At 33.9% G+C, this 25382-nt stretch overlaps 1 protein-coding gene across 1 annotated transcript; it reads right to left on the bottom strand.

The window, feature by feature from the left end:
• Positions 1-1211: 1211 nt before the first annotated feature.
• RGS18 (regulator of G protein signaling 18) lies at positions 1212-22167 on the bottom strand. The gene is made up of 5 exons (XM_069074447.1): positions 21725-22167; positions 21053-21154; positions 19783-19844; positions 7064-7230; positions 1212-3268 (listed from the first exon to the last, which is right to left on the bottom strand). The coding sequence occupies exons 1-5, from the start codon at positions 21841-21843 to the stop codon at positions 3011-3013; spliced, it is 708 nt and encodes a 235-aa protein (XP_068930548.1). The 5' UTR covers positions 21844-22167; the 3' UTR covers positions 1212-3010.
• Positions 22168-25382: the final 3215 nt, after the last annotated feature.

Genomic DNA, 25382 nt, shown 5'->3' with positions numbered 1-25382 from the left:
TCTCTCTCTCTCTCTCTCTCTCTCTCTCTCTCTCTCTCTCTCTCTCTTTCTCTGTCCCCCCCATAGATTCATGATTATATTCTCCCTAAATGAATAGAGAGGGGAAATTTTTAGGGCACAGTTCCCAGGAAGATTCTTGCTTCTAGGTGAGAAAGTGTCTGATACTTCACTGTACCTCTTTATTGGGTAGAAAAGTCTTAGCATCTTTTATCGTATTGATAGCCTGCTGATAAGCAGTTTTTCCTCTTACAACAGGTCATTTCCACTTCTTGGTTTTCTGTTTTTTTTTCCCTTAGAAACAATCAAACCAGCTTCATGTGTGTCTACCTCCCTCATCCCTATAGTGAGGAATACCCATAACACTTTTCCCATGTATAACATTCTCCACATGCTCCTTCTCCTTTTTCCAACTATGCTCTTAATCAGTCACATAGTCTTTAGGGATTAGGGAAGGGGGAAAGGAACAAATATGTATTGAATACCTATTATGTACCAGGCATTGTGCTAAGAGCTTTACAAATATCTCATTTGATCCTCACAACTCTAGGAAGTAGATGCTGTTATGATACCCTTTGTTTAGTTGAGGAAAATGGGGCAAACATTGGTTGAGACTCACTCAGAATCACACAAGTAGTGCCTGATGACAGATCTAATCTCAGTTCTTTTTTTTAAGCAATTGGGGTTAAGTAACTTGCTCAAGGTTACACAGCCAGTTTTTTTTTTTTGTAAGTGTTAAGTATCTGAGGCCCTAACCAATCCTGGGTCCTCCCAACTCCAGGCTGGCACTCTTACTCACTGTGCCACCCAGCCACCCCTGAATCAGTTCTTCTTCACTCCAGACCCATTATTTAATATACTGTAGTTGCTCTCCTTCATTCTCTAAGAGGACCAAATGACATGCTATGCTAGTGTCAAGTTTCAATGTGTTCGATTGGACTGGTCAGACTAACATGAGTTCGGAATGCTCTACCACAGGTTGGACACAAATAATTCATATGAACATTTAGGGTGGATTTTCTAAACTTGTGCATCCTGTGTTTTCTTTGAGCTGTTTTGCTTTGCTTATATTGCATTCAAACCTGGCTGCTGCTAATCACTCTCTGGGCTCAGACATTATGGAAGATGACAGGAATGTACTGAATTCATAGAAAATCTGAATATGACACATAACTCATGTTAAATTTCAGTGTGTACATACACACAAAAATATATGCATGCATACATAGATTTCCATCTTTATTTTCACAAAGGTGTCATTTTAAGATCATGACTTGTGTTATTCAATTCAACATGATTAACCATTTGTTATAGGCACTTGACATACAAAGACAAAAAGGAAGTCATCTTCAAAGAATGTTATGTGTCTAGCACAGTCATACATTTTGAATTAATCTTTTAGATTCTAATTCAGTCTGTCCATTTGTCCATTTTGGTATCTGCCCCTCCCCCACCCAAGACAACAAGTTCATCAAAACAAAGGTAGTATTTACAAAAACTCCACCATACCTAGTATATTGCCAAAGACACTTTGGTGACTCAGTTAGTGTTTGTTGATGAACAGTGAATAGCTTAATAGATTCTGAGGGTTATTACAATATAACAGGAGTGATTGGGATTTGATGAACAAGTTGATCCATGCCATGTGAATGAGGGTATAGCTGGCCATTATCAAATTTCTACCAGTTTCATAAAGGGCAATAATTGTGGCTTACAAATGAAAAGACTTACAAATGAAATTGTGGCTTGCAAATGAAAAGAATAAATAGGAAAAAACACAAATACAAAACTTGTCATTTAGAAGGGATCTTGGAAAGACAAAAAGGTAAATGGTACCTCTTTTCAAAATAACCTGAGAAAGTTGACTAAATATTCACATCAGTGATGGGAAATTCAGTATGTTTTATAATTTGTAACAATAATAATGATATATGTATACATATTAAATTTAATTAATAATAAATGATTAATAACTAGTTCTAGAATGTAATAAGTCAAAGTTGAATGAGCAATAAAGATAAAGAAAATTTTAGCTATAAATTATTTAATTTTTCTCTTCATTTCAAATACATGAAGATGGGAAAGCTTATTCTACAGCATCATCCAAATATAGACATTAATACCATGCAACACCCATTGAAAATTAAATATTTCTAAAATAAAGTGTATATCTATATGTTTTATCCAGAACAATATAGATTGTAATCATATACTTTTGAAAAAATTCTATTAATAGGCCAATTCTAAGATAAGTTTCACAGAATGATTAAACATGCATTGTAGAGGGAATTTACACATTCATGAGTTTCCATCATCAGTGAAATTGCAGGTCTAGTTTCTATTCCCTATCCCTACTCTTATCCTGAGGCAAGAAATAAACTAAGGTCTTGTTTACTCAAAAGCTATCCCCTCTATCTCCTATTTCATCTTGCTTCTTTGAACATTATCTTTTTTAATATAAAAATGTGGAATATATGCATATATGGATAAAAATACATTTTATAAACTATTGTTAAGTTTTTGCAAATCTTGTCCTTGATCCTACTGAATGTATAATTATCACTCTTCCCATATACATTAAAGATAATTATTATTTTTGAAAATTATATATTAAGGGGCGGCCAGGTGGTGCAGTGAGTAAAAGTGCCGGCCCCAGCATTGGGAGACCCAGGATCGGTTCTGGCCTCAGATATTTGGCACCCACACAAAATAACTGGCCTTGTAACCTTGAGCAAGTTACTTAACCCCAATTGCTTTGAAAAAAAAAAGAAAATTATATATTAAAAGGAACGATTTTTTAAATGGAGGTATTTATGAACACAATACTTATTACACTACAGCACTGTGCAGTTTTCCAAATTCCAAAGAAGTTTTTCTAATTGTGTTTTAAAATTCACCTATATGACAAGTTGCAACTTATTGAATTTATAAGTATTAATAGTCAATGTTATGTGAGTCAAGTTGGAATAGCTTACCATGATACATGAGTAAAATTGAGAATGTTTTTTTTTTTTTATAGCCAAATGGCAAGATCTGGTTTTTCACCTGGAAATTCATTGAAAGTAAAGGAACGTGATCGCCTTCGAAGGTTTGTTGTTCGGAGGGGTCTTCCATTTATTAAGTCCAAATAGATGTCAGATCTCAGAAAGCGTGTGTAGCTATCTTGCTCCATAAGTCGATAAACTCTGCTTTGGGCAGCATCAAAGCTGTGAATGGTTGGTTGGGAGATACTCTTAAAAATTATTTCTTTGGTGTGAAAATCAAGGTTAACCTGCATAATGGGGAAGAAATTATCATAAGAAGATCAGAGCTATTAATGGGCTCAATTTTGAAAAAGATAAAGTCAGTTTCTCTCTCTTTCCTTCCTCTTTTATGTCTCTACTTTTTCTATCTGTTTCTCTTCTAAAAATATCACCTGTAGCATCAGAGATACCAGCCTCTTCCCAACAGGAACCTGGTTTTCATGGATGATAACCTGACTCATGTCTGTGCATTTTTGTTAATTTACCTATAAATTAAATTGTGCAAATGAGAAAATTTCTGACTGATTCTATTTTAATGAGAATCCTCAATGCTTAAAGCCAAAGGGAAAAAATAATGAATGGTTCAAAGTTTATGCAAGTGAGTAAGAGATTTGCAGCATCCAACCTTTTGCTTGCATATAAAGTATCTTGTGTATAGAATTAACAGTCTTTAAGAGAAAACACTGATAATGTACTGGAAATAAGGAAAGATAACCATCAATTTCTAAGAAAAGGCAGCCAGTGACACAAAGGATATGACATGCATAAGCTAGTGCTTTCTGACAGGTATAGTGGCCAAATTGTCCCAGCTAGGCAAAAGATAAATGCAATTAACCTGTAATGGATTTCTGATCTTTGATGTGTTTTTTCCAGACTACTTTCACACACATCCTAAGTGTCTTTAAATTAAGATCTTAGGATAGAAAGGAAAATCATGTTATGTTAGCAAACATTGTACAATAGGGAATTGTCAAATCATCAGATTCAAATGCAATCAGAATGCATTTTCATTTACACTAGATGGCTCCCATCTATCTCAAGCTCAACATGTACAAAATGGAGCTAATTTTGTCCTCAAATCCACCCCTCTTCCAAACTTGCCTATTTCTTTAGATGTCACTTTCATCCTTGTTACCAGCTAACTTCCTAAGCTCAAAGGCCTCCTTAGCTCAAAGGCCTCCTTAACTCTTCACTGTTTCTTGCCCTACATAACCAGTCAGTCTCTAAGTCTTATCAATTCTCCCTTGCCCCATATCTCTCAGAGCTATATCCTTTCTCTTCACTCAACCACTATCAGTTTAGGTTCTTATCATCTCTAAGCTCTATTTTCAAGTAATTGATTTTCCTTCCTCATTTTCCAATTTATTGTCTTCATAACTGACATGGTGATATTCCTAAAGCATAGGGCTAATTGTCACTTCATTTCCCTGCCCAAATTCCAGGGATTCACTACTACCTCTTGCATACAATACACCCTTATCTTTTGGATTACTTAAAAATTTCACAACCTTGGTCATATATACCTACACATATTTGCACAAACACATGCACACTCATATATTATATATATATACATAAATAATATATGTGTGTATGTATTAAAGTTTCTTTATACTGTATTCTATAAGTCCATCCCATGCAGTTTTCTTGCCATTATCAAAGATGACATTGTGTTTCTGCTTTTGTGCAATCTCCTTAATTTGGAATGAATCCCTATCTCACTTCTTCATCTCTTGAAATCTCTAGCTTCTTTCAAGGTTCCACTCCTATGCCACCTCTTGAAGGAGGATTTTCCTCATTATCCCAGCTATTTATAAACATTTTTTATTATATACTGTATGTTATATACCTCCCTTATATACATTTTGACTTTATTGTACATATATTTTTAATACTACTTTAAATTCTCTTTCACATTCATATGAAATTATGTCTAATGATAAACACTTTGTGACTTGCCTATGTTTTTATTTTCAAATAGGGGATAATAAGAGAAAGTACTAATCATAGAGTATAGACTTTTTATTTATGAAGGTCAGGATAAAAATATTTTTTCTCCTCACCCCCAACCCCCTACTTGAAGTAAAGATTCTTATAAACTTCCCAGTAACCAATAATTCTGAGTATTTGGATCTGGGTCCACCATTTATTTTCTCCTATGCTAACAACATGAAGCAGGTAACTATGGTAGTTTGATGAGGAGAATGTGTGAAGGTGAGCCCCGCTGTCCTCTTTAATGCTTTTCTCTATGAATATGGTCATTAGAGGAAGGGTAGTGATTATAATAATAGCTACCATGATATATACTTTCAGGATTGCAAAGCACCTTACAAATATTTTCTCATTTGATCCTCACAACAAGTTTGGAAGATAGGTGCTACTGTTATTCTCTCCATCCTTTTTACATATGAAAAAAGGCACACAGACATTAAGTGATCAAAATTATATAGTTAGTTTCTGAAGGCAGATTTGAACTTAGATCTTCCTGACTCTACGTTTAGTGTTCAATCCACTAGCTGCCTGTAGGTATGCCTGGTGGGGAAGAAAAGATCCACACATATTGCAAAGCTAAGGCTCCCTTTCTTTATCACTATGTCCCACCCTAACTTGTAATCTCTGTCAGGCATTGCTTTGAAATTGTGATATTTATAGGCACTACACACACACACACACACACACACACACACACGCATGTATGTGTGTATGTGTGTCATACATTCAAATTTATAAGTACCTTGTCACCCCTATGTCAGCTCTTGTGGAAGATATTTCTATATCAGGTGGGAAGCCAAGTTGTTAATTTCTATGATTCCATTAAATTTTCAATATAAAACAAAGTAAACCTGATTTATTGAAAGTGAATCAGTACATTTTTGTTTGTATGCATAATTGGGAAAAACTTGATTCTGAAAGCTTTGATTGGAAAATATAAAATTAAGAATGGGAAAATGTAGAATGAATTCTCAAGTTATATGTACCCTGCCCTGTCTGTCAATCTATCTTTTATCTCTCTATATAGCTATATCCATTTAAGCCTTTAGATTGATATAGATTTTTACCTATCTGTCCATTCGTGTATTTCTCTCTCTAAAGACAGATAGACATATAGATAGATAGACAGATAGACACATATATTAACATGCATATGTAAATACTCTTAGGGGAAGCTAATTTAAACTCTAGGTATGTAGGAAGAGGGATATACACAGTGTGCATGTATGTATATAGTGACCTTGATACATATATGTATCTCTATGGCATTGTATCATATTTAACTTTTTTATTTTTTTGCTTTTTGGAGAGGTTAGAAGGGGAGTTAAGTGATTTGCCCAAGGTCACATGGCTAGTAAGTGTGTCAAGAGTCTGAGGATTTGAATTCAGGTCCTCCTGACTCCAGGGCTGGTGCTCTATTAACTGTGCCACCTGGCTGCCCCCATATTTAATTTTTTTTTATGTTCATGAGGATAAGAAATGCAGGGCTGAGGAAACTCCTTATACTTATATAGGTCAAAACCTAATCTGCACCTTCAAGTCTGAGAGAGTTGGTTGTGGCACAGATCACTTCAATAGTTGTGGTTACTTGAGTTATATGCATAAGAAGTAAGAATTAAGCCTAGATCTTCCTGACCTGGATTCATATATATTCATACACAGTATGTGTTTATATGTTTGTATCTCTCTCTCTCTCTCTCTCTCTCTCTCTCTCTCTCTCTCTCTCTCTCTCTATATATATATATATATATATATATATATATACACACACACACACACACACACACACACACACACATATGTTTGGAAAAGGGCACATAGTATATTTAGTAGTTTTTATTTACTTATATACTTCCTGAAAATATTAATATGTTACCACTATTTATCTAACATAATTCTGAACTTTGAAGTGGAGTGTATGATGGCCCTATGTATTCATTTTTATCAAGTGGGTTTTCTCTGATATGACTTTTATTAAGTTCTTTTAGATTACTTTGACCTTTCCCCTCTTTCAACTCTTTTCTATTTCTCTTCTTCTTTTTTTACTATACCTCCTGTGGAGCATCATTCTGTATGAATTTCTCATATATTGCTTGTGCTTTATGGAAGAGTTGATGGGGTTCTTGACTTTTCTTGAAATCCTCGCAGGCTGCCCAAAATTCAATGTTTTCTTCACTGAATTCAGTTTTAAGGAACCTGGTAAAAGCATCAAATCCATCTAGCAATAAAGAAAAAGAAATGAAAGAGACAAAGGATATATATATATTTGAAAGATTAAAACCATCTAAGCGTTTTAATGTTCAACATTAGAGAATGACCATAAATACTAATGAGAGATATTTTCTCCAGTCTGATGTGATAAGGAATGGTACATTCAAAAGAACTGTGATTCTTGACATTAGAAGAAATCTGACAAGTTTTTGATGAATTGAAAAAAAAGTGAGTATACTGAACTTAAATTTAGTGTCTGACTCTTCTTAGCAGCACTTCTTTAAGGTACATTATGAAACAAATTTTTTTTCTCCAGAAAACAATGAAAAGTTGATTATCCTAAGTAATGCAGAAAGAAATGCAATTTTTAAAATGCCTCCTCGTGTTTGGATTTAATGCTTCTATAGTTTCCATTTAACCAACTCCCAGAGCCTCATTTGACTCATCGTAATTTGGGGATAATGATACTTGTTCTCCTTAAAATGACTATTTTGAAGATATAGTTTTGAATACTGTATCTGAAATCAGGAGATCTGAGTTTAAATCTGGTCTTACACAATTCCTAGCTGCAACAAAAGCACTGTCCTTCACCAGTGGACAGAATTCACTCTCTGTCTGCAGACCAGTCTCAAGAACTCTGAACCAACAGCAAGATTCCAGGACCTCTGCAACAACAGGACTATCTTTCACCAGTGGACGAATCTGGCAAAACAACATCAAAACAGAGCAACAAAATACCAGCATAACAGCCATGTCTCCTCAGTCCTTGGCAGCTCTGGGTGGCAGCTCTCAAAAGTCCTAGGAAATTCAAACTAGACTTCAGCAATCCTTTCTGTCTCTCTCTGCCTCCATGATGCTGCTTCCAAAAAAATTCTTCTGCCTTTCTCTTTGCTTGTGTCTCTCTAAATTCACATCACCAGATCCTCCCAGTTCAGCCCTCTCTTTTCACATCAACAAGTCCATCCCACAAGTGGGATTCACAAACTCTAGATTTTAACACAATCATTCAGAAAACCAAGCCAATACCAGGGGATCTTTAAATTCCATTATTATTACAGTGACCCTGGGTAAGTTACTTCACAGCTTCCTGATCTGTAAAATGGAGATAAGAATAACATCTCTCCCCCATGGTTGTTGTGAAAACAAAATGAGAAAATATATTTAAAGTGCTTTGCAAACCTTAAAATGCAATTGTTTTTGTTATAATTGTAGTTGTTATATTACCTTCAAAACATTAAGACGTCTCCATAACCTTACTCCAATCAGCCTTTCCAATCTCATTACATGATATCTTTCTTCACTCATTCCATGGTCTAGCAAAACTAGCCTTCTTGTTGTTCTTCATACACAAAACTCCATTTCCTATCTCCGTAACTTGACAGGGGCTGTCCCCCATCCTTAGAATAAACTCACTTGTCTACTTCTGGTTCCTTAGACACCCTTCATTTTTTTTTTCAGGACTCAAATCAAAAATAATTTTCTATAAAACTTGATTTTTTTAATTCTTCTAGTTCTTCTTCCCTAAAAACACCTAATTATTTTGAATTCATTCTGTCTAAATATAAAGAAAAAGAATTTTGAAAGTTTTAAGAATTATGAAAGAAGAAATGTATAATCATGACTTTGGAAGACTGGGTGAAGAGTTAATGGAATGTAGGTTCAGAATGAGTTATTTCAGATAGTACCAATACAATCCATTTTTATTTTGCTTGACTGGACAAGAGATCTTTGAGGGAAGGAAAAGTAGAGATTTCTCATGCAGATAGTAACAAGAATGAAAAAGGAAAGAAGGAAGAAGAGGAGGAGGAGAAGAAAAAAAGCATCATGAAATATTTAAAAAATAAAATGAAAAAGTAGAAGAAAGTTTAGAAAGGGAAACAAATGTTTGTCTTATCACATTAAATTCCATATATACGCATATATTTAAAATAAGCTATATAAAATATATCAAAATGTCATGTGCAATCTTATTTTCTGACCTTTTGTATATGTAAATGTTCATATTTATTAATAATAAATTTCTATTTTACTAAAAATTTAAAATTATTTTGCATCTTTCTTATATATGTCTTTCCCAATAGAAAGCAAACTCTCTTAAGTCAAGGATTTGCATTTCTTTTTTTTTTCCAAGCACCTTGTACTGTTCCATGGGGCATTGAGGGCATGGACCAATGCTTTTTGGTCAATATAACTCATGGAAAGAGACTTAATAAGGATTAGGTGACAGTATGATTGGTTGTATATATAGGATTAATTTTTTGCTATAGGACTATATCTTTGACCCAGTTAAGTTACACATTTTACCAATGATTTGGAAGATGGCATCCTAAGTTAATAATCCATAACTCCACTCATTCAATTATCAAAAGGAAATCTCTCAGTGTTATCTCTTGGTTGTGTCTGCTTGAAAAACCGGTATTCCCTTAACTGAGCTATATGTATTTGTGCTGTTTCTGCACCCATCCTTCACTGCACTGAAAGTCCTAGATGAAACTTGTTCCCTAGTATGGAAAAGTTTAGAATCATACTAGGGGACCATGGCTGCAGATTACTTACTTCTGTGGGCTAGAGACAAAATTATCCAAATCGTTTAGTTTCTGAACAACTTAGCAAGAATTTAAAAACAACAGCAAAAACAAAACCATCATGAAATATAAAGAAGACACAAGTGATTAACATTTAGTTTAATATTTCTCTTCTCTTGCCTGTTTGAAGAGCATTGTGGAACACAAGATAGAGTGTTAGACTTGGAGTAAAGGAAAGCTTCTTATAAATTGCACCCTTGACACTTAAGTAGTTGCATAATTCTAGGAAAGTCATGGGATTAAACTTTATGACCTCTAGGGGTCTTTATAGCTACAAATCTAATATTTTATGTTTAGTTTTCATTATTAGATTCTCATGTTAAGCACTGTTTTTCTTTAAAAAGAGAATGAGACCTGTCAATCGTGGTTTTAGGTACTTTATGAATTGATGCTTTCCCAACTCACCATAAAAGCATAATTTTCAAGAACTAAAGATAGTTGTCATAGTTATTCTTTCTCTTCTTGAAGCTTTAAACCATTATGATGGTACAAGAATTCCAGAAGTGATCTGATTTTCACCTGCTTTATAATGGTTGTATAACCCTGTACAAGTCACTTAACCTACCATTGTTCAAGAACCTTTAAGTTTAAGAGAATATACATGGAATTTCACCACTTTTGAGTTCTTTCTACCAGTGAAACAATAGTTTCTATTCCTATCTCTATCCTATTAACACAGTAGCCTAAGGACGAAATACAATTTGAAAGTATATTTTGTTTAATTTTGCTGCCCCAGATTTCCTTTTACCAGCTGCCATATGCTGGATGAACCTGTCATAAGCAGTTTCCATTATCTTTAAATCCCAAGTCTACTTAAATTTTCCATTATTGTTGCCAACTGGGATTCAGCAATTCTCTCCAGACTTCAGGTGAATCTGGGGCCTTAGGCAGCTGACTTTAGTTAACAGAGAAAACACAACCTTTAAAAACTGATTTGATGATATTTTAAAAATACCTTTCTCTCCCATGTCTCTAGCTGCAAAAACAGGTTTTAAACAATTGTATGCTACTTTCTTGGGTTTGTTTGTTTGTTTTTTTTCATGAGCATGGGAGTAAATGAGAAAATTAAGCCATATGACTTTGTTAAACCATCAAATTAAAAGTGACAACCACAACCAAAATTGAAAGAATATGAACTATCTACAGAACCAAGAAATCACATAGAAGTCATTCTTGAGAACAGGACTTTGCCAGCCATCTAATAAATATCCCTTTTCCCATGAGAACTTCATTTGTTATGATTTCTTCTTGCTGTATCTACAGATACTTGATCTTCACAGGAATCTGGCTTATCAGTTCATATACATATACATTTATATATCAACATCATATTTTATATACTACATAATTATAATAATATAATATAATCATATTTATATGGTACCTACCAGCACCAGGCACCATGCTAAGCATTTTACAAATATCATCTCATTTAATCCTCACCACAACTCTATGAAGTAGGTTATTATTATGATCTCCATTGTAAAACTAAGGAAACTGAGGCAGCTGGAGAAGTGATTTGCCCAGGGTCACACAACTAGTATTTAAGGTCAGATTAGAATTCTAGTCTTCCTGATTTAAGGCATACCACTCTATACACTTGGCTAGGTGATGCGTATATGTGTGTGAAGGTGTATATATGTTTGTATGTATATATTCATGTGTCTATGTATGTGTGTATACAATATATGTATATACATATACCCAAATAAATACACTTACATATAAATGTATATGTGAATTTATGTGATATATAGTAATTTATCATATATATTATATAAGACTATAAGACTTAAGATGTGAGGCTATAATATAAAATATAATGTATAGTAACCAAAGGTAATTGATATATATATATATATATATGTGTGTGTGTGTGTATATACATATAGCTGTGTGTAACACACATATTTGATATGAGACAATGTTGTTACATGACTGGACAGAATGCTAATGAGTAAAAGTGATAGCATCTAGAAGATTCTCCTTTATATCATCAGATAAGTAACCTACAAAATATTTGGCAGAAAATTAGCAAGAAATTCACATGACGAGGTGTTGAGGTATTACCATTCATGACCAGAGAGTGAATATACACATGGATGAAATGGATGTCCTACTAGAGTGCCAAAATTATCCAGAATAAAGGAGATGATGTTCTCACTATCCTCCGAGTCAATCGGATGGTGGTACTCTGTTCTTCAGAAGCATGTTTTTGAGGACTTCTAAGTTATAGGACATTGAGAAAAGCATGACCAAAATGGTAAAAGTTCTTGAGGTATTTTAATGAGCCCATTCAACGAGCATTGAGCAAGCGCCCGTTGTGCACAGAAAACACTGAGCATTAGTGTTCAATCGAAACTCAATTTTAGATAAAGTACTTGTGTGACCATCAGCCTGTTATTAGAGGTATGGAATAGAGACTATATGGGATACTTCTGTTTAATGAAGGAAATGAAACTACTTTATATCTGGGATACTCCAGAATAAGGTGAGTCCATTAAATGAAACCCAGGTGCTCAATGAAACACAGCCTCCTCTGAAATATTACTAAGCACTATAAATAAGTGGCCATTTACACTTTGAGTTCTAATGAAGAACATTCACTTGTTGGATACGTTTCTGTCATTATACTTTTTCTCCTGTTGCATTTTGGCGATTATTTCCCAGTCATATTTATTTAATATTTTATTTAGAAATATTTCTACATTTATATGTATATGTATGTGAACACTGTATATATGCATATCCATGTATTGTGTATACACATATCTTAGTGAGTATTGAGCTGAGATTAAAGAATAATGATTTTTCATTATTATATACTATACATTATATTAGAATTAAATTAAGAATTAAAAGCAAGTCAAAAATAATTTGCAAGTGAATCTGATCTCTAGTTTTGGATATTTTTAATTGCAAGTCATGGGGACAAATGTCCTTAGCCAGGAGGAGGGGAAACAGTCTTAGGGGACTTTTCTTGGAGACCTATTAAAGGATTGTCCTCTTTCTCTGTGGCTGTTAAAATCCATCCAGAAGAGAAAACCACACATTCAAATCCATGCTGATCTTTTCAATGGACTTGAGGATATCTTATCCCTAGCTTAGGTCTAATATGAAAATAGGAAACTGTGAGATTATCTCCTGTTGTGTAATGCATTGGGGAAGGCTGCAGTGTATTTGAGGAAGAAGGAAGCTACATTGACTTTAGGTTAGCTTGTTCACATACCACACTTATTAACCAGCTCTCAAGAAAGGTAAATTATTCCCCAAGTGAACTAACAAATAAATTCTGTAATATTAAAAAAAGGATTAGCTCATCACTACTAGATGAAACTAATTTGCTTTGTTATATGGACAGCACCCAATTGTAATATGTGGAACACACTTGTTATCTAAATGATCTCTAAGCTACTCTAGAAAGAAATAACATTTAGGAAGGACTACTTATAATGATACAAAGATCATCGAAATTTATTTTTTGGAAGCAAATAAAGGAACAAAAGTGCCTTAGGTACTTTCATGAAAAAGACATAACCTCAGTTGAAACAATTATGGTAGGTGATAGAACCCAAGTATTATTAACACAACAGTGGGTGGAGGAGGGAATCTGGATCTACAATTTCATTAGAGTCAAGAGCTTCCAGTGAGGCAAATCCTTGTACCAAATTCAGATTCACAGCTATTGTGTGGTACCTAGTCTTATTGAGTTGTTTGGGCATGCTAAGAATCAAGTAGTTTGACCTAGGTTCACACAACCAGCATGAACAATAGAGGCAGCATTGGATAGACCCCAGATGTCTTTTGACTCCACTCCAGGTTCTCTATCCTATATGTTAGACTATAATAGTCTCTAACATCTAGAACTACATACATACTAGAACTATGTTTATTATATAGTTGTTCAGTCTGTCTTAATTGAATGGAATCATTTTTGAGGCATTATATAATTCCAACAAATTGTATAAATCAAGTTGGACAATCCTTCAACAGCAAAATTGGGTACTTAAAGAGAAACTCTACTGTTTCAGGTATGTAATAATATTGGAATTAAAAAAAAATATGCTCAGCAGAGGAAGTCCTCATTGTATTTGTTACCTCCCCTCTACCTCACTACTCCCTACTGCCCTAGGTTGTGTTAGCCATTGTTGGCTGCTACATTGAGCTTTGCACTGTGATGGCATCATCATTGCCCTGAGGCAGTAACTTACTAAATGGTGCTTCAGAGGTCTGCAGAAATTAATGCAGCTGCCATAAGAGTCTGCCATAGCCCAGAACTAGTTTTCACCCTTGGGAGAAACGGAATGTGTCATACAAATTTGAAAGACATGTAATTGTATGTTTCTAAATTGAAATTTGGGCATCTGTTGTTTCAATTTCTGATGCCAAGAAAAAAAAGAGTCAGGAGACTTTGCAGTTCCACTCAGTCCATTAATCACTGGATTACTGGGTTGTTCCTCTAAGATTTGAATCAAGAGCTTTGACCCTGCCAAGGAGTAGAACAGGTCCTTCTGACCTAATGATCCCTTTATGTACACCACTTATAATTTCACCTAAACTTTATTTTTTAATCTCACAGATAGATTTGTAGTGTACTCTTTACCATGAATAAGGCCAATTCAAGATCATAGTTTTCCTGGAACATTGAAGTCCTGTATCTTAGAGAAAATAGGAAACTAGAAATGGGGAAGTGCAATATATTAAAGGCCGAAGGTTAAAAGTTTAAGGAGTACCCATCTTCTGTAAGAGAGAAACATGAGCTTCCTTTCCTAAGCCACACCAGTCTTAAAGAAAGGTGGGTGACAGTAGTTTACAGTATATTAAGTGATATGTTTTGTTTTCACTCTCCTTTCTTTTCTAAGAACAACTAACACATTCTGCTCAGGTTCTCTTTACCTTGGTTTTTTGTTTTTGTTTTTCCAGAATTAAGCTAAGGAAAATCAGTCATAGCTTGTCTATAGTTCAAGAGGGGAAATAGAAGGAAAAGGAATTGGGATTCTTCTGGAATGAAAGGAAGCTGACCAATAACACTGAACTTAAATCTTGAATCTCTCACTTAATAGGTTATGTAACCTTGGGCAAATTGCTTAAGTTTTCTGAAGCTGTTTCTTCAAGTGCAAAAACAGGATACAATTAATTGTACAAATTTAATTTCAGCAAGTCAATAAAATGCATTAGGTCAGTAGGGACAAAATCAAATAGAAATGGAGTTCATAAAACATAAAAAAGATCCCTACAGTTGCATATTAACTTCGAAAACTGCATGTTAACATTATGTATGTTCTATCATATTCTTATTTATTTTGTTAAATATTTTTCAATTTTATTTTAATCTGGTTCTGACTGTACTCTGGAATGCTGTGGGCCATGTCTTTGATGCTAGAATATCTATTTTGGATTACTTTCACCTTCACCTTCACATAATGAAAACTATATGTGATATAGCAAAAGTCCTATTCTGATACCTCTAACTAGGTTCTTAAATCATGTCCTCATAAAGAACAATCTCTGTCAAGTACTATAATAATGGAAATGAGAGTAACTCAGTTCAGAGAGGGATGAAAGCCTAAATTTGTTTTCATCCATATCTACAATGAAGCTAATGATACTTGAATGGCCTACCTCACAGGTTTGTTTGGATGAAAGACAGGTTCAAAGGATAACGGCATCACAGACCTAGAAGGGGACCTAATTTAGTATCTTGTCCATATGCCTCATTTTCCAGATAAGGAACCGAGGCCTACTATGGTTAAATGTATCTCCAACTGCCTCTTGAATATCTCAAACTGGATGCTATACAGGACCCTCAAAATCAACATTTATAAGACATAACTCATTATCCTTTCCCCTCCAAAGGTCCTCATCTATTCCTTGCCCTTCTGAACTTATCAATTAATAAACATTTAGTAAGTGCTTGCTTTCACTGGCAATGGTATGACCTTCTTTCCAGTCACTCACTCAACAGACCAATGACCTGGGAGTCAACCAAGTTCACTGACTCTTAGCCCATCTATTCCATACATTGCCAAATGTGGTCCTTCCTATTTTTATAACATCTTTCACATAAGCCCCTTTCTTTCTTTTCATATAGCTACAGCCCCAGTTCAGAGCCTTATTGCCTCTTGCCTTGATTACTACAATTGCTTTCTAACAACTCTCTCTACCTCAAGTCTCTCCCCATTTCAATCCATCCCTTGCTGAGCTTTCAAGGGGACTTTTCCAAAACATAAGTTTGATCCTGTCACCTCTCTGCTCAGTGGGTACTAGTGGATCCAAATTACTGCCATGCTGAAATATAAATTCCTCTATTGGGCATTTATAGCCCTTCATAATCTGGGTCCTTGCTACCTTTCCTGCCCTCCTATACATTCATGTATTCTATGATCCAGATATACTGGCCTACTTGCATTTTTTTGAACATGATGCTCTAGCTTCCATAAAAGTAACTTTGCCCAGAATGTCTCCCATGTTGGGAATGCTTTCCCTCATGGTTTTCCTGGTGTCCTTTAAGTTTAAATCTTATCTCCTGCAATAAATCTTTCCCATCTTATCCCTCCTGCACCCAGCTGCTAATGACTTCCCTTTCTAGATTGTTATTTGCCTGCTGTATATGTAGCTTAAAGATTCCTAGCTATTAACATGTTGCACACACAACAATCTATTAGATTGTGAGTTTCCAAAATGCATCAACTGTTTTTGCTTTTGTATCTGCAGTGCTTAATACAGTTCCTGGTAAATTCATGGCAGCTAGGTGTCACAGTACATAGAGTGCTGGGCCTAGAGTCAAGAAAATTCATCTTCTTTAGTTCAAACCTGTCCTCAGACACTTACTAGCTGTGTGACTATGGGAAGATCACATAACCCTGTTTGCCTCAGTTTCCTGATCTGTAAAATAAGCTGGAGAAAAAAGCGTCAAACCACTCTGGTGTCTTTGCTAAGAATACTCAATTTGGGGTCATGGAGTATCAGGCATGAATGAAAAATGACTGAATAGCAACTGGTAAATGCATGTTTAATAAATGCCTATTGACTGTCAAATTTACCCAAGGTGATATAGGCAATAGGTAAGGGAAAGAGAATTTTAACCCAGGTTACCTAATTCCAGAGCCAGGACTTTTAAAAAATTAGTAGGTATTTATCTAGCAAATAGAAGACCTGCTATTTTTTTCAGCTTGGGGGATAAAAGGGTTCCTGGTAGAGAAATTTCCTTCATCAATGAAGATTTTTAAACTCAATCTAGATCTGAACCCAGCAGTGACCTAGATCATACTTTCTAGGGAGTTGCCTTAGTATATAGAAGTTCATTTTCTTTCAGAGTCAACAATGTCAAAAGGTCTAAAGTAGAATTTGAACCCATGTTTTATACTAGCACAAAATTTATTTGACAAAAATTTATTAAACACCTACTATGTGCCAGGCACTATGTAAAAGACTAGAACAAAGACAAAAACACTTTCTACTCTCAAGGAGCTCACATTCTAATGGGGGAGACAACATGCAAACAAGAATATACATATGATAAATATGTATATACCCATATGCATGTGTGTATGTATATGTGTATGTGGATACAGGTAATCTCAGAAGGAAGGTATTAACTTTCCCTCAGACAGAAATGGGAATGGGAAAAGCTTATTGCAAAATTTCTTATGTGCTAACACTATAAATAAAATGAGGCATTTATTTGGGTTACATTATCTTGAAAGTACATTAAAATTCCAACTTTTCATGATCCTGTGGTAGGTATTCTTTACTCATTTGCTTCTTTGCTGGATAGAGGAAGAGAAAGGAGTTTACTTTCAACTTATGCAATTTGGCTTCTTTTTAGAAGTAAGTTTGGTGGAAGAAGGAATTAAAAAATGATAAGAACAAATGTTCTTTCTGTATATTGAATATAACTTTCCTCAGTCAAAAAAAAAGCTCAAATGAATTTCTAACCTCAGCAGTTTGCATATTCGAACAACATAGATCTCACCTCTTGCATACTCAATGTTAGCAACCTCCTTTTGAGATTACCTCCAATTGATCCTGTATTCATTTTATATTTACAGTTATTTGGATGTTGTTTCTCTACTAGAAACAGAGATCCTTGAAAACAGAGACTGTTATTTCCTTTTTCATATCAACAGTGTTTAGCCCAATGCCTGGTACGTAGTAGACACTTAATAAATGTTTGTTGACTTAACCTGACTTCTATGTTTGCATATCCAGCATGATTCTTATCCTTTCTATTTATCCCCCCATTGTGCTAGGGGAGCTCTCCAATTTCTCCTGATATTTCAATGACTGCAGTAGAACCCTTGAACTGCTTGCCATCCTTATTATCCTAGTGGGATCAGTTTATTTATTTATTTTTTTCATGGACTCTCCCCACAATGACTTTTGTTCCAATTCTCCTGTATTTGTTCAGTCTGCTCACATTAACTCAGATTCTGGGTAATCTTCATTTGTAATATTTACACACACATGCACACACACCCATCTATATTATATATATATATATATATATATATATATAATATATGTGTGTGTATATTCATGTTCCATGACATATAAACACAGTAGGAGCATTAGAAAAAGCTTTGGATACAATCAGGAAGACCTGGATTCCAAGCCTACCCAAGGCATTTATTGGCCATGTGAACTTGAACAAGTCATAACGTCTCTGATTCTTAGTTTCCTCATCTATAAAATGAAAGAGTTGGACTAGACTTGGACTTGGCCTAGTCCAAGACTTGGACTTGGATATATTACAATATATACATAAATGTTACCTGATACCCCTTCCAGCTCTAGTCCCAAGGTTTTATGCAATTACTGATCCCACTGGTGGTTTTATTATGTATGGATAGATTAAATTAACTTGAGTCTGAATCCTGACTCATTTACTAACCATGGCCACTTGGATCCCTTCAATTTCTAGACTTCAGTTTTCTAACCTGTAAAATAGGGGCAAATAGGGAGAACACAGGATGATACCCATAGTGTCTACTTCATAGGATTGTTGTAAGGTAGGTACTATTTGTATATATAGATAGAGCCAATCTTCAACTCTTACATGCATGTAAGCTACTGATGCTACTCATTTTTTCATCCTTTTTATCTCTTTTTCCTCAAAAAATTATCAGATTTAATAATCTATGTAAAAAGGAAATGCAAATGACCAACATTTTATTATCAAATTACTAAGTTAGAGTAACTTGGAAAACAAAGATGAATTTTTCTTAACTTGTTCCCTTTCTAAATGTTTCTAGCACTCTCAGTACTTCCTTCTTTTCTTGTTATTGCATAGCTTTTCCTACATTGTATATCATCCCCACCCTCACTTACTGTCAGTCACTATTTCCTTGCTAATTATTCTGGTAATTTCATCTATCTATTTCCAATTCTTAGATAATATTCTGTATTTCTTCTAAATTGTCCATTAAATCATGTTATTGTTTTTTTTAAGTGAAAGATTGATGTGTGAGAGAGAAGTTAAGACATTGAATATTTTGAAAGCCATTGCTTTATTTTTATTAAAACCATTTTATAAACTCCAACTAGTTTCACTTTATATTCTCGTATGATTAAGACCACTCACTAAAATCGTGGTGCAGCTTTAGACATTTCTCGCATCATGACTTTGGGAAACCCATTTCACAAAAGCAATCATCTAACTATTAAAGGCAGAACAGTGTTTAATTATTTCTTGTTGCTTTTTTTCATATTTATGGAAAAAAGGTGGCATCAATATTGCTACCATCACGATACACTTTAAATGGAAGGGAACACTTAAAAGTAATAAATCAATACTTCATTTCAGCACTCAACAGTATTCTTTTTAGTCTCCACAGTAGATCAGAAACTCACAGTGCTCTAAATGACCCATCATACTTAATTTAGATAACTGCCATATCTGTTTAATTACACATACTTTGCATCATTTTCCATTATGGAATAATAGTCTTTAGTTAGAAAAAATTGCTACTAACCTTTATGGGAAAGCAGTTTATCAAAGGATTCACCCCATTTCACTGCTTCTTCAGGGGAGACACTGTTCAAAAAATGAAATACTTTTTGATGAAATGCACATTTAGTAGCCTCGTGGTGATTAACTTCACATATGCTATCTGCTAGAAAACTCTTTTTGTCTTGTTTTAGAAGGTGTCTCATTAGATTACTTTATAATAGAAGCCCTCTTTTCACTGGAGTTCTCAAAAACATTTGGTCTAATTTCTTTTGACACTTTGCCTGTAAAATAATTCAATCTTTCAAATTAAAAAACTCTATATAGTTTTTTTCAAAGGTTATTTGCATTATTGGGATCTTTGAGGAGCAATTAACCAGAAGCAAGGTTGAGCAGTAAATAAATTGGGTCATTGAAATGCTGACTCCTAAATAAGCAACATTTTTGCTATGGCAAGTTGAGTAGAGTTCTCTTGAAAGAGGTTACCACAATATACAGCCTCTTTGTGAGTTTGATTTTTATTTTTTTTGTTAACAGGAGAAGAAGCTTGCCAAGTAGACTCTCAGAAGGATGAAAAATTATTACAAATATCTTTAATTTCGTATTTTAGTTTAATCTAAATTAAATGTTTTAAATTTCTTTTTATTAAAACATTTTGAAATATTATGATGAATTAGAGTTAATTACATTATTTGTATCTAATAAACATGATAATAGTATAGTGGATATAATTCTATGAAATAGCATGCCTTTTATTGATATTATTTTAAAAAAACTAAAGAATAATAGGAAGGTCCATTTTGACAGTCGTATTTTTCATAAAAGTTTTAGTAAAACTTAAAGTTAGCAAGACACACATTTTTAACTACCTGATGCTAAAAGGAAGAACAAAATGCCCAAACATCTGAAAACAGATGACTTCCTTTTTAGTTATTACACAGAATTATGAGACCTGTTATTTCTTTCAAAAGTGTTAAAAAATCAAAAGGTGAAGTTCAAAATATGGAAAGCTCTATAAGGTTTAAATGTCAAATAATAAAAACATATGGAATGATTTTAATTTAATTCCAAAACAATTTGGGTTCTGATATTTTACTTTTTGGTTGCATTTAAAAGTGTTTATAGTTTATTGAAAAAAAAAAACCCTACATATCTTCTTACTCTTTTCCCCACAAAATAGTACAATTGCTAAAAAAAAGAAAATGAAAATTCTTAATTTTAAATTTAAAAATATAATAGGCATATTCAATGTAAGCTCAAAATCACTTTTGGAATGGACTTAAAAACAAAAATACCTTGTGCTTTTGGACAAGTTCTCAGATCTACCAGGGTTGACATCTTCATGGAATTCAGGCTTCTGTAGGAGAAGGCTCAATCTATTTCTCTTTTCTTTAACTCTGTAATAGAATATAAGCTGCATTAAAGAATGAAAAATAATTATCAAATCTCAGTTTTTATTTAATAATACACTTTGGGATTGTTCCCTCCTCCTTTTATGATTTTTTAACCCACAAATAGAAATACGTTTTTCTCAGCTGCTACATTTTTAAATGCGAACAACCATGCTTTTTTTTTTCATTCTTGACAAAATTAAGGGAAATAAACAATGAAAGAACAAAGATCATAGTAATAACAATAAAAGTAGCAAAATCCAATTTACTAAGGAGGATATTATCTTTTTACTTCATAAGTATGAGGGAGGAGAATGTGACCCTATTCCTCATTTATACTCATTCTGTAAATTTCATGGGATCATTTTTCACTAAAATTTTTCTTTTGGAGCCCTATAGGTATAATTTTCATAAATTATTAGTATTCCCTTCCCATAAGAATATTTTATATTATTTTCTACCTCATCATCGCATAATATAGTCACAGCTATAAATTTCAAATAAGAATTTCACTATGAGTATGTTCTAAATTACTATTTACCAATTTTCTAATATATATATATATGTATATATTACCTGTTTTTAATGTCTTTGTTTAATGCTTCTTTTCCTATTGCATGAATTGCCTTGCAGAAAGTTTTTTCCTTTGGGTCTGACATATTTAGTTGAGAAAAGAAGACCAATGGTTTCTCCATCTTCTTTCCACAAAATTAAGAGACTTCTCAGTTGGAAGCTGAAAAAGTTTGCTTGTAGAATTGAAATCCTTCATTGTTACTCATGGAGATCACAAAATTGTTTATCCCACAATGTTCCAAAAGGAATAAAAAGTTAGAAGCAGTGTTCAACACTTCTCCTACAAACATATCACTGAGAAATTGAAATCTAATTTTGCTCTGAGTTGTTTAAGGAAATGATATTACTCATTTACAAAATGGTTGTTGGCCACTAAGATAAAGAGTACAGTTACCACAGTGCAACTTCTGCTTGGTGTTTTCACAATCGAAATGAGCCTTTGAGTCCAAACTGACTCAGTCATTTCCGACAGGAACTTTTTTTTTTATGTACAGTATTGTAAATTTTATTTCAAATATGAATTTATAGCAGATTCCTGAATTAGATGGTAAGTAACAAGTTTTGCATTTTTAATACTTTTTTCCCCTGTTCTTAAACCATGAATTGTCATGAATGTCTATGGGAAGGGTAAATATTTAAAAGGACATAGGAAGAAGATGATCCTTTTTGAAATTTCCTCTTATATCAGTTTGATGAATATTGATCAAAATTTAACTTCTATATAGCAATAACTCTAAAGATAAAGACATAAAATCATTCATTCCTATACTATGAAAGTACTTTACAAATTTGTACATTTCTTGGAACCCCAGTGGTTTTGTTTTTTTTTTACATAAAGTCATTTGGGCTACCAGATTCAATGTAGATAAGAGAAAAGATGGCACATGATAAAGAACTGTTATTTATCTGTCAGTAGCCCACCAATTTAAAGAGAATGGGGAAATAATCATGTGACCCCTACAATGGAGCCAGGAATAAATGGGTTTTGTAGCCTCTGAGAGGAGCATAACAAAAGGAGGGCAAGAATGACAACTACTAATCAAAGAGAGGGATTCACAATAAAGCCTTATCTATGGGCCTTACAGGACTTTTATTTTTATTAGTCTTGGCAAACTTTAATCTTGCCAAAGTTCTTACAATTAACACCCCACCTGTTTTCCTGCAGATTGGGGGATAAAAAATGCATCTTTTGTAGTTCATTCTTGATCAGAACTGAAAGTCATTGAAATATATATCTCCCTTTTTAGGGAGAGGTTAGATTTGAGTTCCAGTTGCCAACAGAAAGTCATTAGTTATGTGCTAGAGAAGCTTGAAGATATTCTTTCCTATCCCTCCCCCAAATAAAAAAAAATCTATGAGGTTAAAAGGTGTTTATAGAAGCATCATCATTGTAACATTTAGCATTTCCTGTTCTTTATCTAAAGAAAAAAAAGTATTGTTGCAAAATGCTGGCCTTGCAACAGAGGAAACAGACATCATATCTCAAAATATAGTATCCATGGACCCTTTAGAAATAAAATTTTCTAACTTCTTCAATTTATTATTAGATAATATGTGAAGAGAGTTGACATGGTACTCAATGGTTAAAAATGACACCCAGGATTTGTAACCTAAATCTTTTCCATTCACCCCACCAAATACTACTTTTTTTTGCCCCTTTTTTCTAAATTTCTTCTAAAGGTCCTACCTGTTACTCTGGGGAATTTATCCTCTGGTAACTAGGAGCAATATTTACTGTTCTGGCTTATAAATAGATGGTTTTATAACATAGATTTAGAAGTACAAGGCACATTAACAGTCATCTAATTCAACTTTCTCATTTTATATATGGGAAAACTGAGGCAAGGTCACAGAGTAGCTGTGAAAATCAGGATTAGATCCCAGGTTCTCTGTCTCTGAATGAATCTTGGTAATTTGGGGAAAACAATAATTTATGATAACAACTGTTGTTATCAATCATATGCATAATACAGAACAAGATTGCTATTTAATTTAAGGAACTCTCAGCTGCATGCACACTTGCGTGAGATTAATATTTGTGAATTGAAAGCACAATGTTTCAGGAGCCCATTACCACCACCTGAGATCATCTTAGTTAGATGGGTGTGGATTTGTGTGTATGTATGGTAATTTCCCTTGCGGCATCTAGTATTGAAGAATATAGCTATTTAAATGGTAGCTTAAACTATAGTAGCAAAATAAGTATATATGTTGTATGTGTATATGATGTATGTACCTTTAGTATCTATTGAGTTATAGGATCATAGAATTATATCTTAGATAATTAATTTAAAAAGCAATGAGTTTTCATTAGCAATACAAAATACATATTTACAAAGTCTATTTAATCCAACAATTTGATTCACTTCCACAATTTAGTTGAGCTTAATTTTTTTTTGTCCAGGAGGCCATTTAACCTTTAAATGAAGCATCTTTTAAAAAATATTTCCCCAAATCAGAGTTTGAACTTTTAATGACAAAAGTGCTATGCAACATTTTTGTGGATATATGTGTTATATATGCTTCTTTGGAGGTAGGTAGCAGCTGAGTAGATAGAATACTGGGTCTGGAGTCAAGAAGACCTGAGTTCGAATCCAGTCTCAGACACTTCCTAGCTGTGTGATCCTTGGCAAGTCATTTAAATTCTGATTATCTGACAAAATGGATCTACTGGAGAAGAAAAGGTCAAACCACTCCAGTATTTTTTCCAAGAAAACCTCAAATGGGGCAATAAAGTGTCAGACATGACTGAAATGGCTGAACAGCAACAAGTTTTTTGAGAGCAGGGATGGTTTTGTGTTTTGTCTTTGCATCTGTAACATGTGTTTGACCCAGAGCAAGAGTTTAATAAACACATTGATTGATCAGTGACAGTAAAGGTACCTCAACTCTGCATTTCATTTCTATTTCTTTATTATTGTTTCAGGCTAGCCTGAAACAGGAGTGGGGAACCTGTGGCCACAAGGCTGCAAGCATCCCTCTAGGTCCTTAAGTGAAGCCCTTTAACTGAATCCATACTTCACTGTGAAGTTTGGATTCAGTTAAAGGGCTGTACTTGAGCACCTAGAGGGCACCCTGGGCCTTGAGGCCTCAGGTTCCCCACACCTGTTTCAGGATATAATAATTACTTTTCTAATATCTTCATCAATTTATGCCTCAATCCTCTTCTTTTCCAAAGATTTTTTTTAAATTACCCATATTTCACAATATGAAAATGAGTGTAATGCCTAGGCCCTTCTCACATTGAATAACTCACCAGGGCACCTGTCCCACTTATCATCAGCAGGTCAGATGATCTGGGATTCATGGCTAGATTTCAGGAGGTCTCAGAACTTGGATAAGGAAAATTACATCTTTATTTCAATATGATTGGTATTTTATTTTTCCCCAGTTACAAGTAAAAATAACTTTTTATATTTGTTTTTAAAATTTTGAGTTCCAAATTCTCTCCCTCCCTTCCTGCTCTCCCCATTTATTGAGGAGACAGACAATTCAACATAAGTCATACATGTGTAGTCATGCAAAACATTTCTGTAAAAGTCATGTTGTGAAAGAAAACATAGAAAAAAATCAAGAAAAATAAAGAAAGCAAAAATAAGTATGTTTCAATCTGTATTCAGAATAATTGTTTTACTTTTATTTTTATTTTATGCATTTAAAA

Source organism: Petaurus breviceps, unplaced genomic scaffold, assembly GCF_028583685.1.
Source record: "Petaurus breviceps papuanus isolate PSGF00001 unplaced genomic scaffold, PetGlider_PUasm1.0 90895, whole genome shotgun sequence".
Classification (NCBI taxonomy): domain Eukaryota; kingdom Metazoa; phylum Chordata; class Mammalia; order Diprotodontia; family Petauridae; genus Petaurus; species Petaurus breviceps.
The sequence above is the reverse complement of the archived record's forward strand: the minus strand, read 5'-3'. Positions and strand labels throughout refer to the sequence as shown.

Coding starts and splice junctions, on each gene's coding strand:
- RGS18 (XM_069074447.1), bottom strand. CDS start 21,843: ATGGAGAAACCATTGGTCTTCTTTTCTCAACTAAATATGTCAGACCCA. Junction 7,231..19,782: donor TAAACTGCTTTCCCATAAAG/GTTAGTAGCAAT, acceptor CTTTATTGCTAG/ATGGATTTGATGCTTTTACC. Junction 3,269..7,063: donor AGAATGATGCTCCACAGGAG/GTATAGTAAAAA, acceptor CCCATTATGCAG/GTTAACCTTGATTTTCACAC.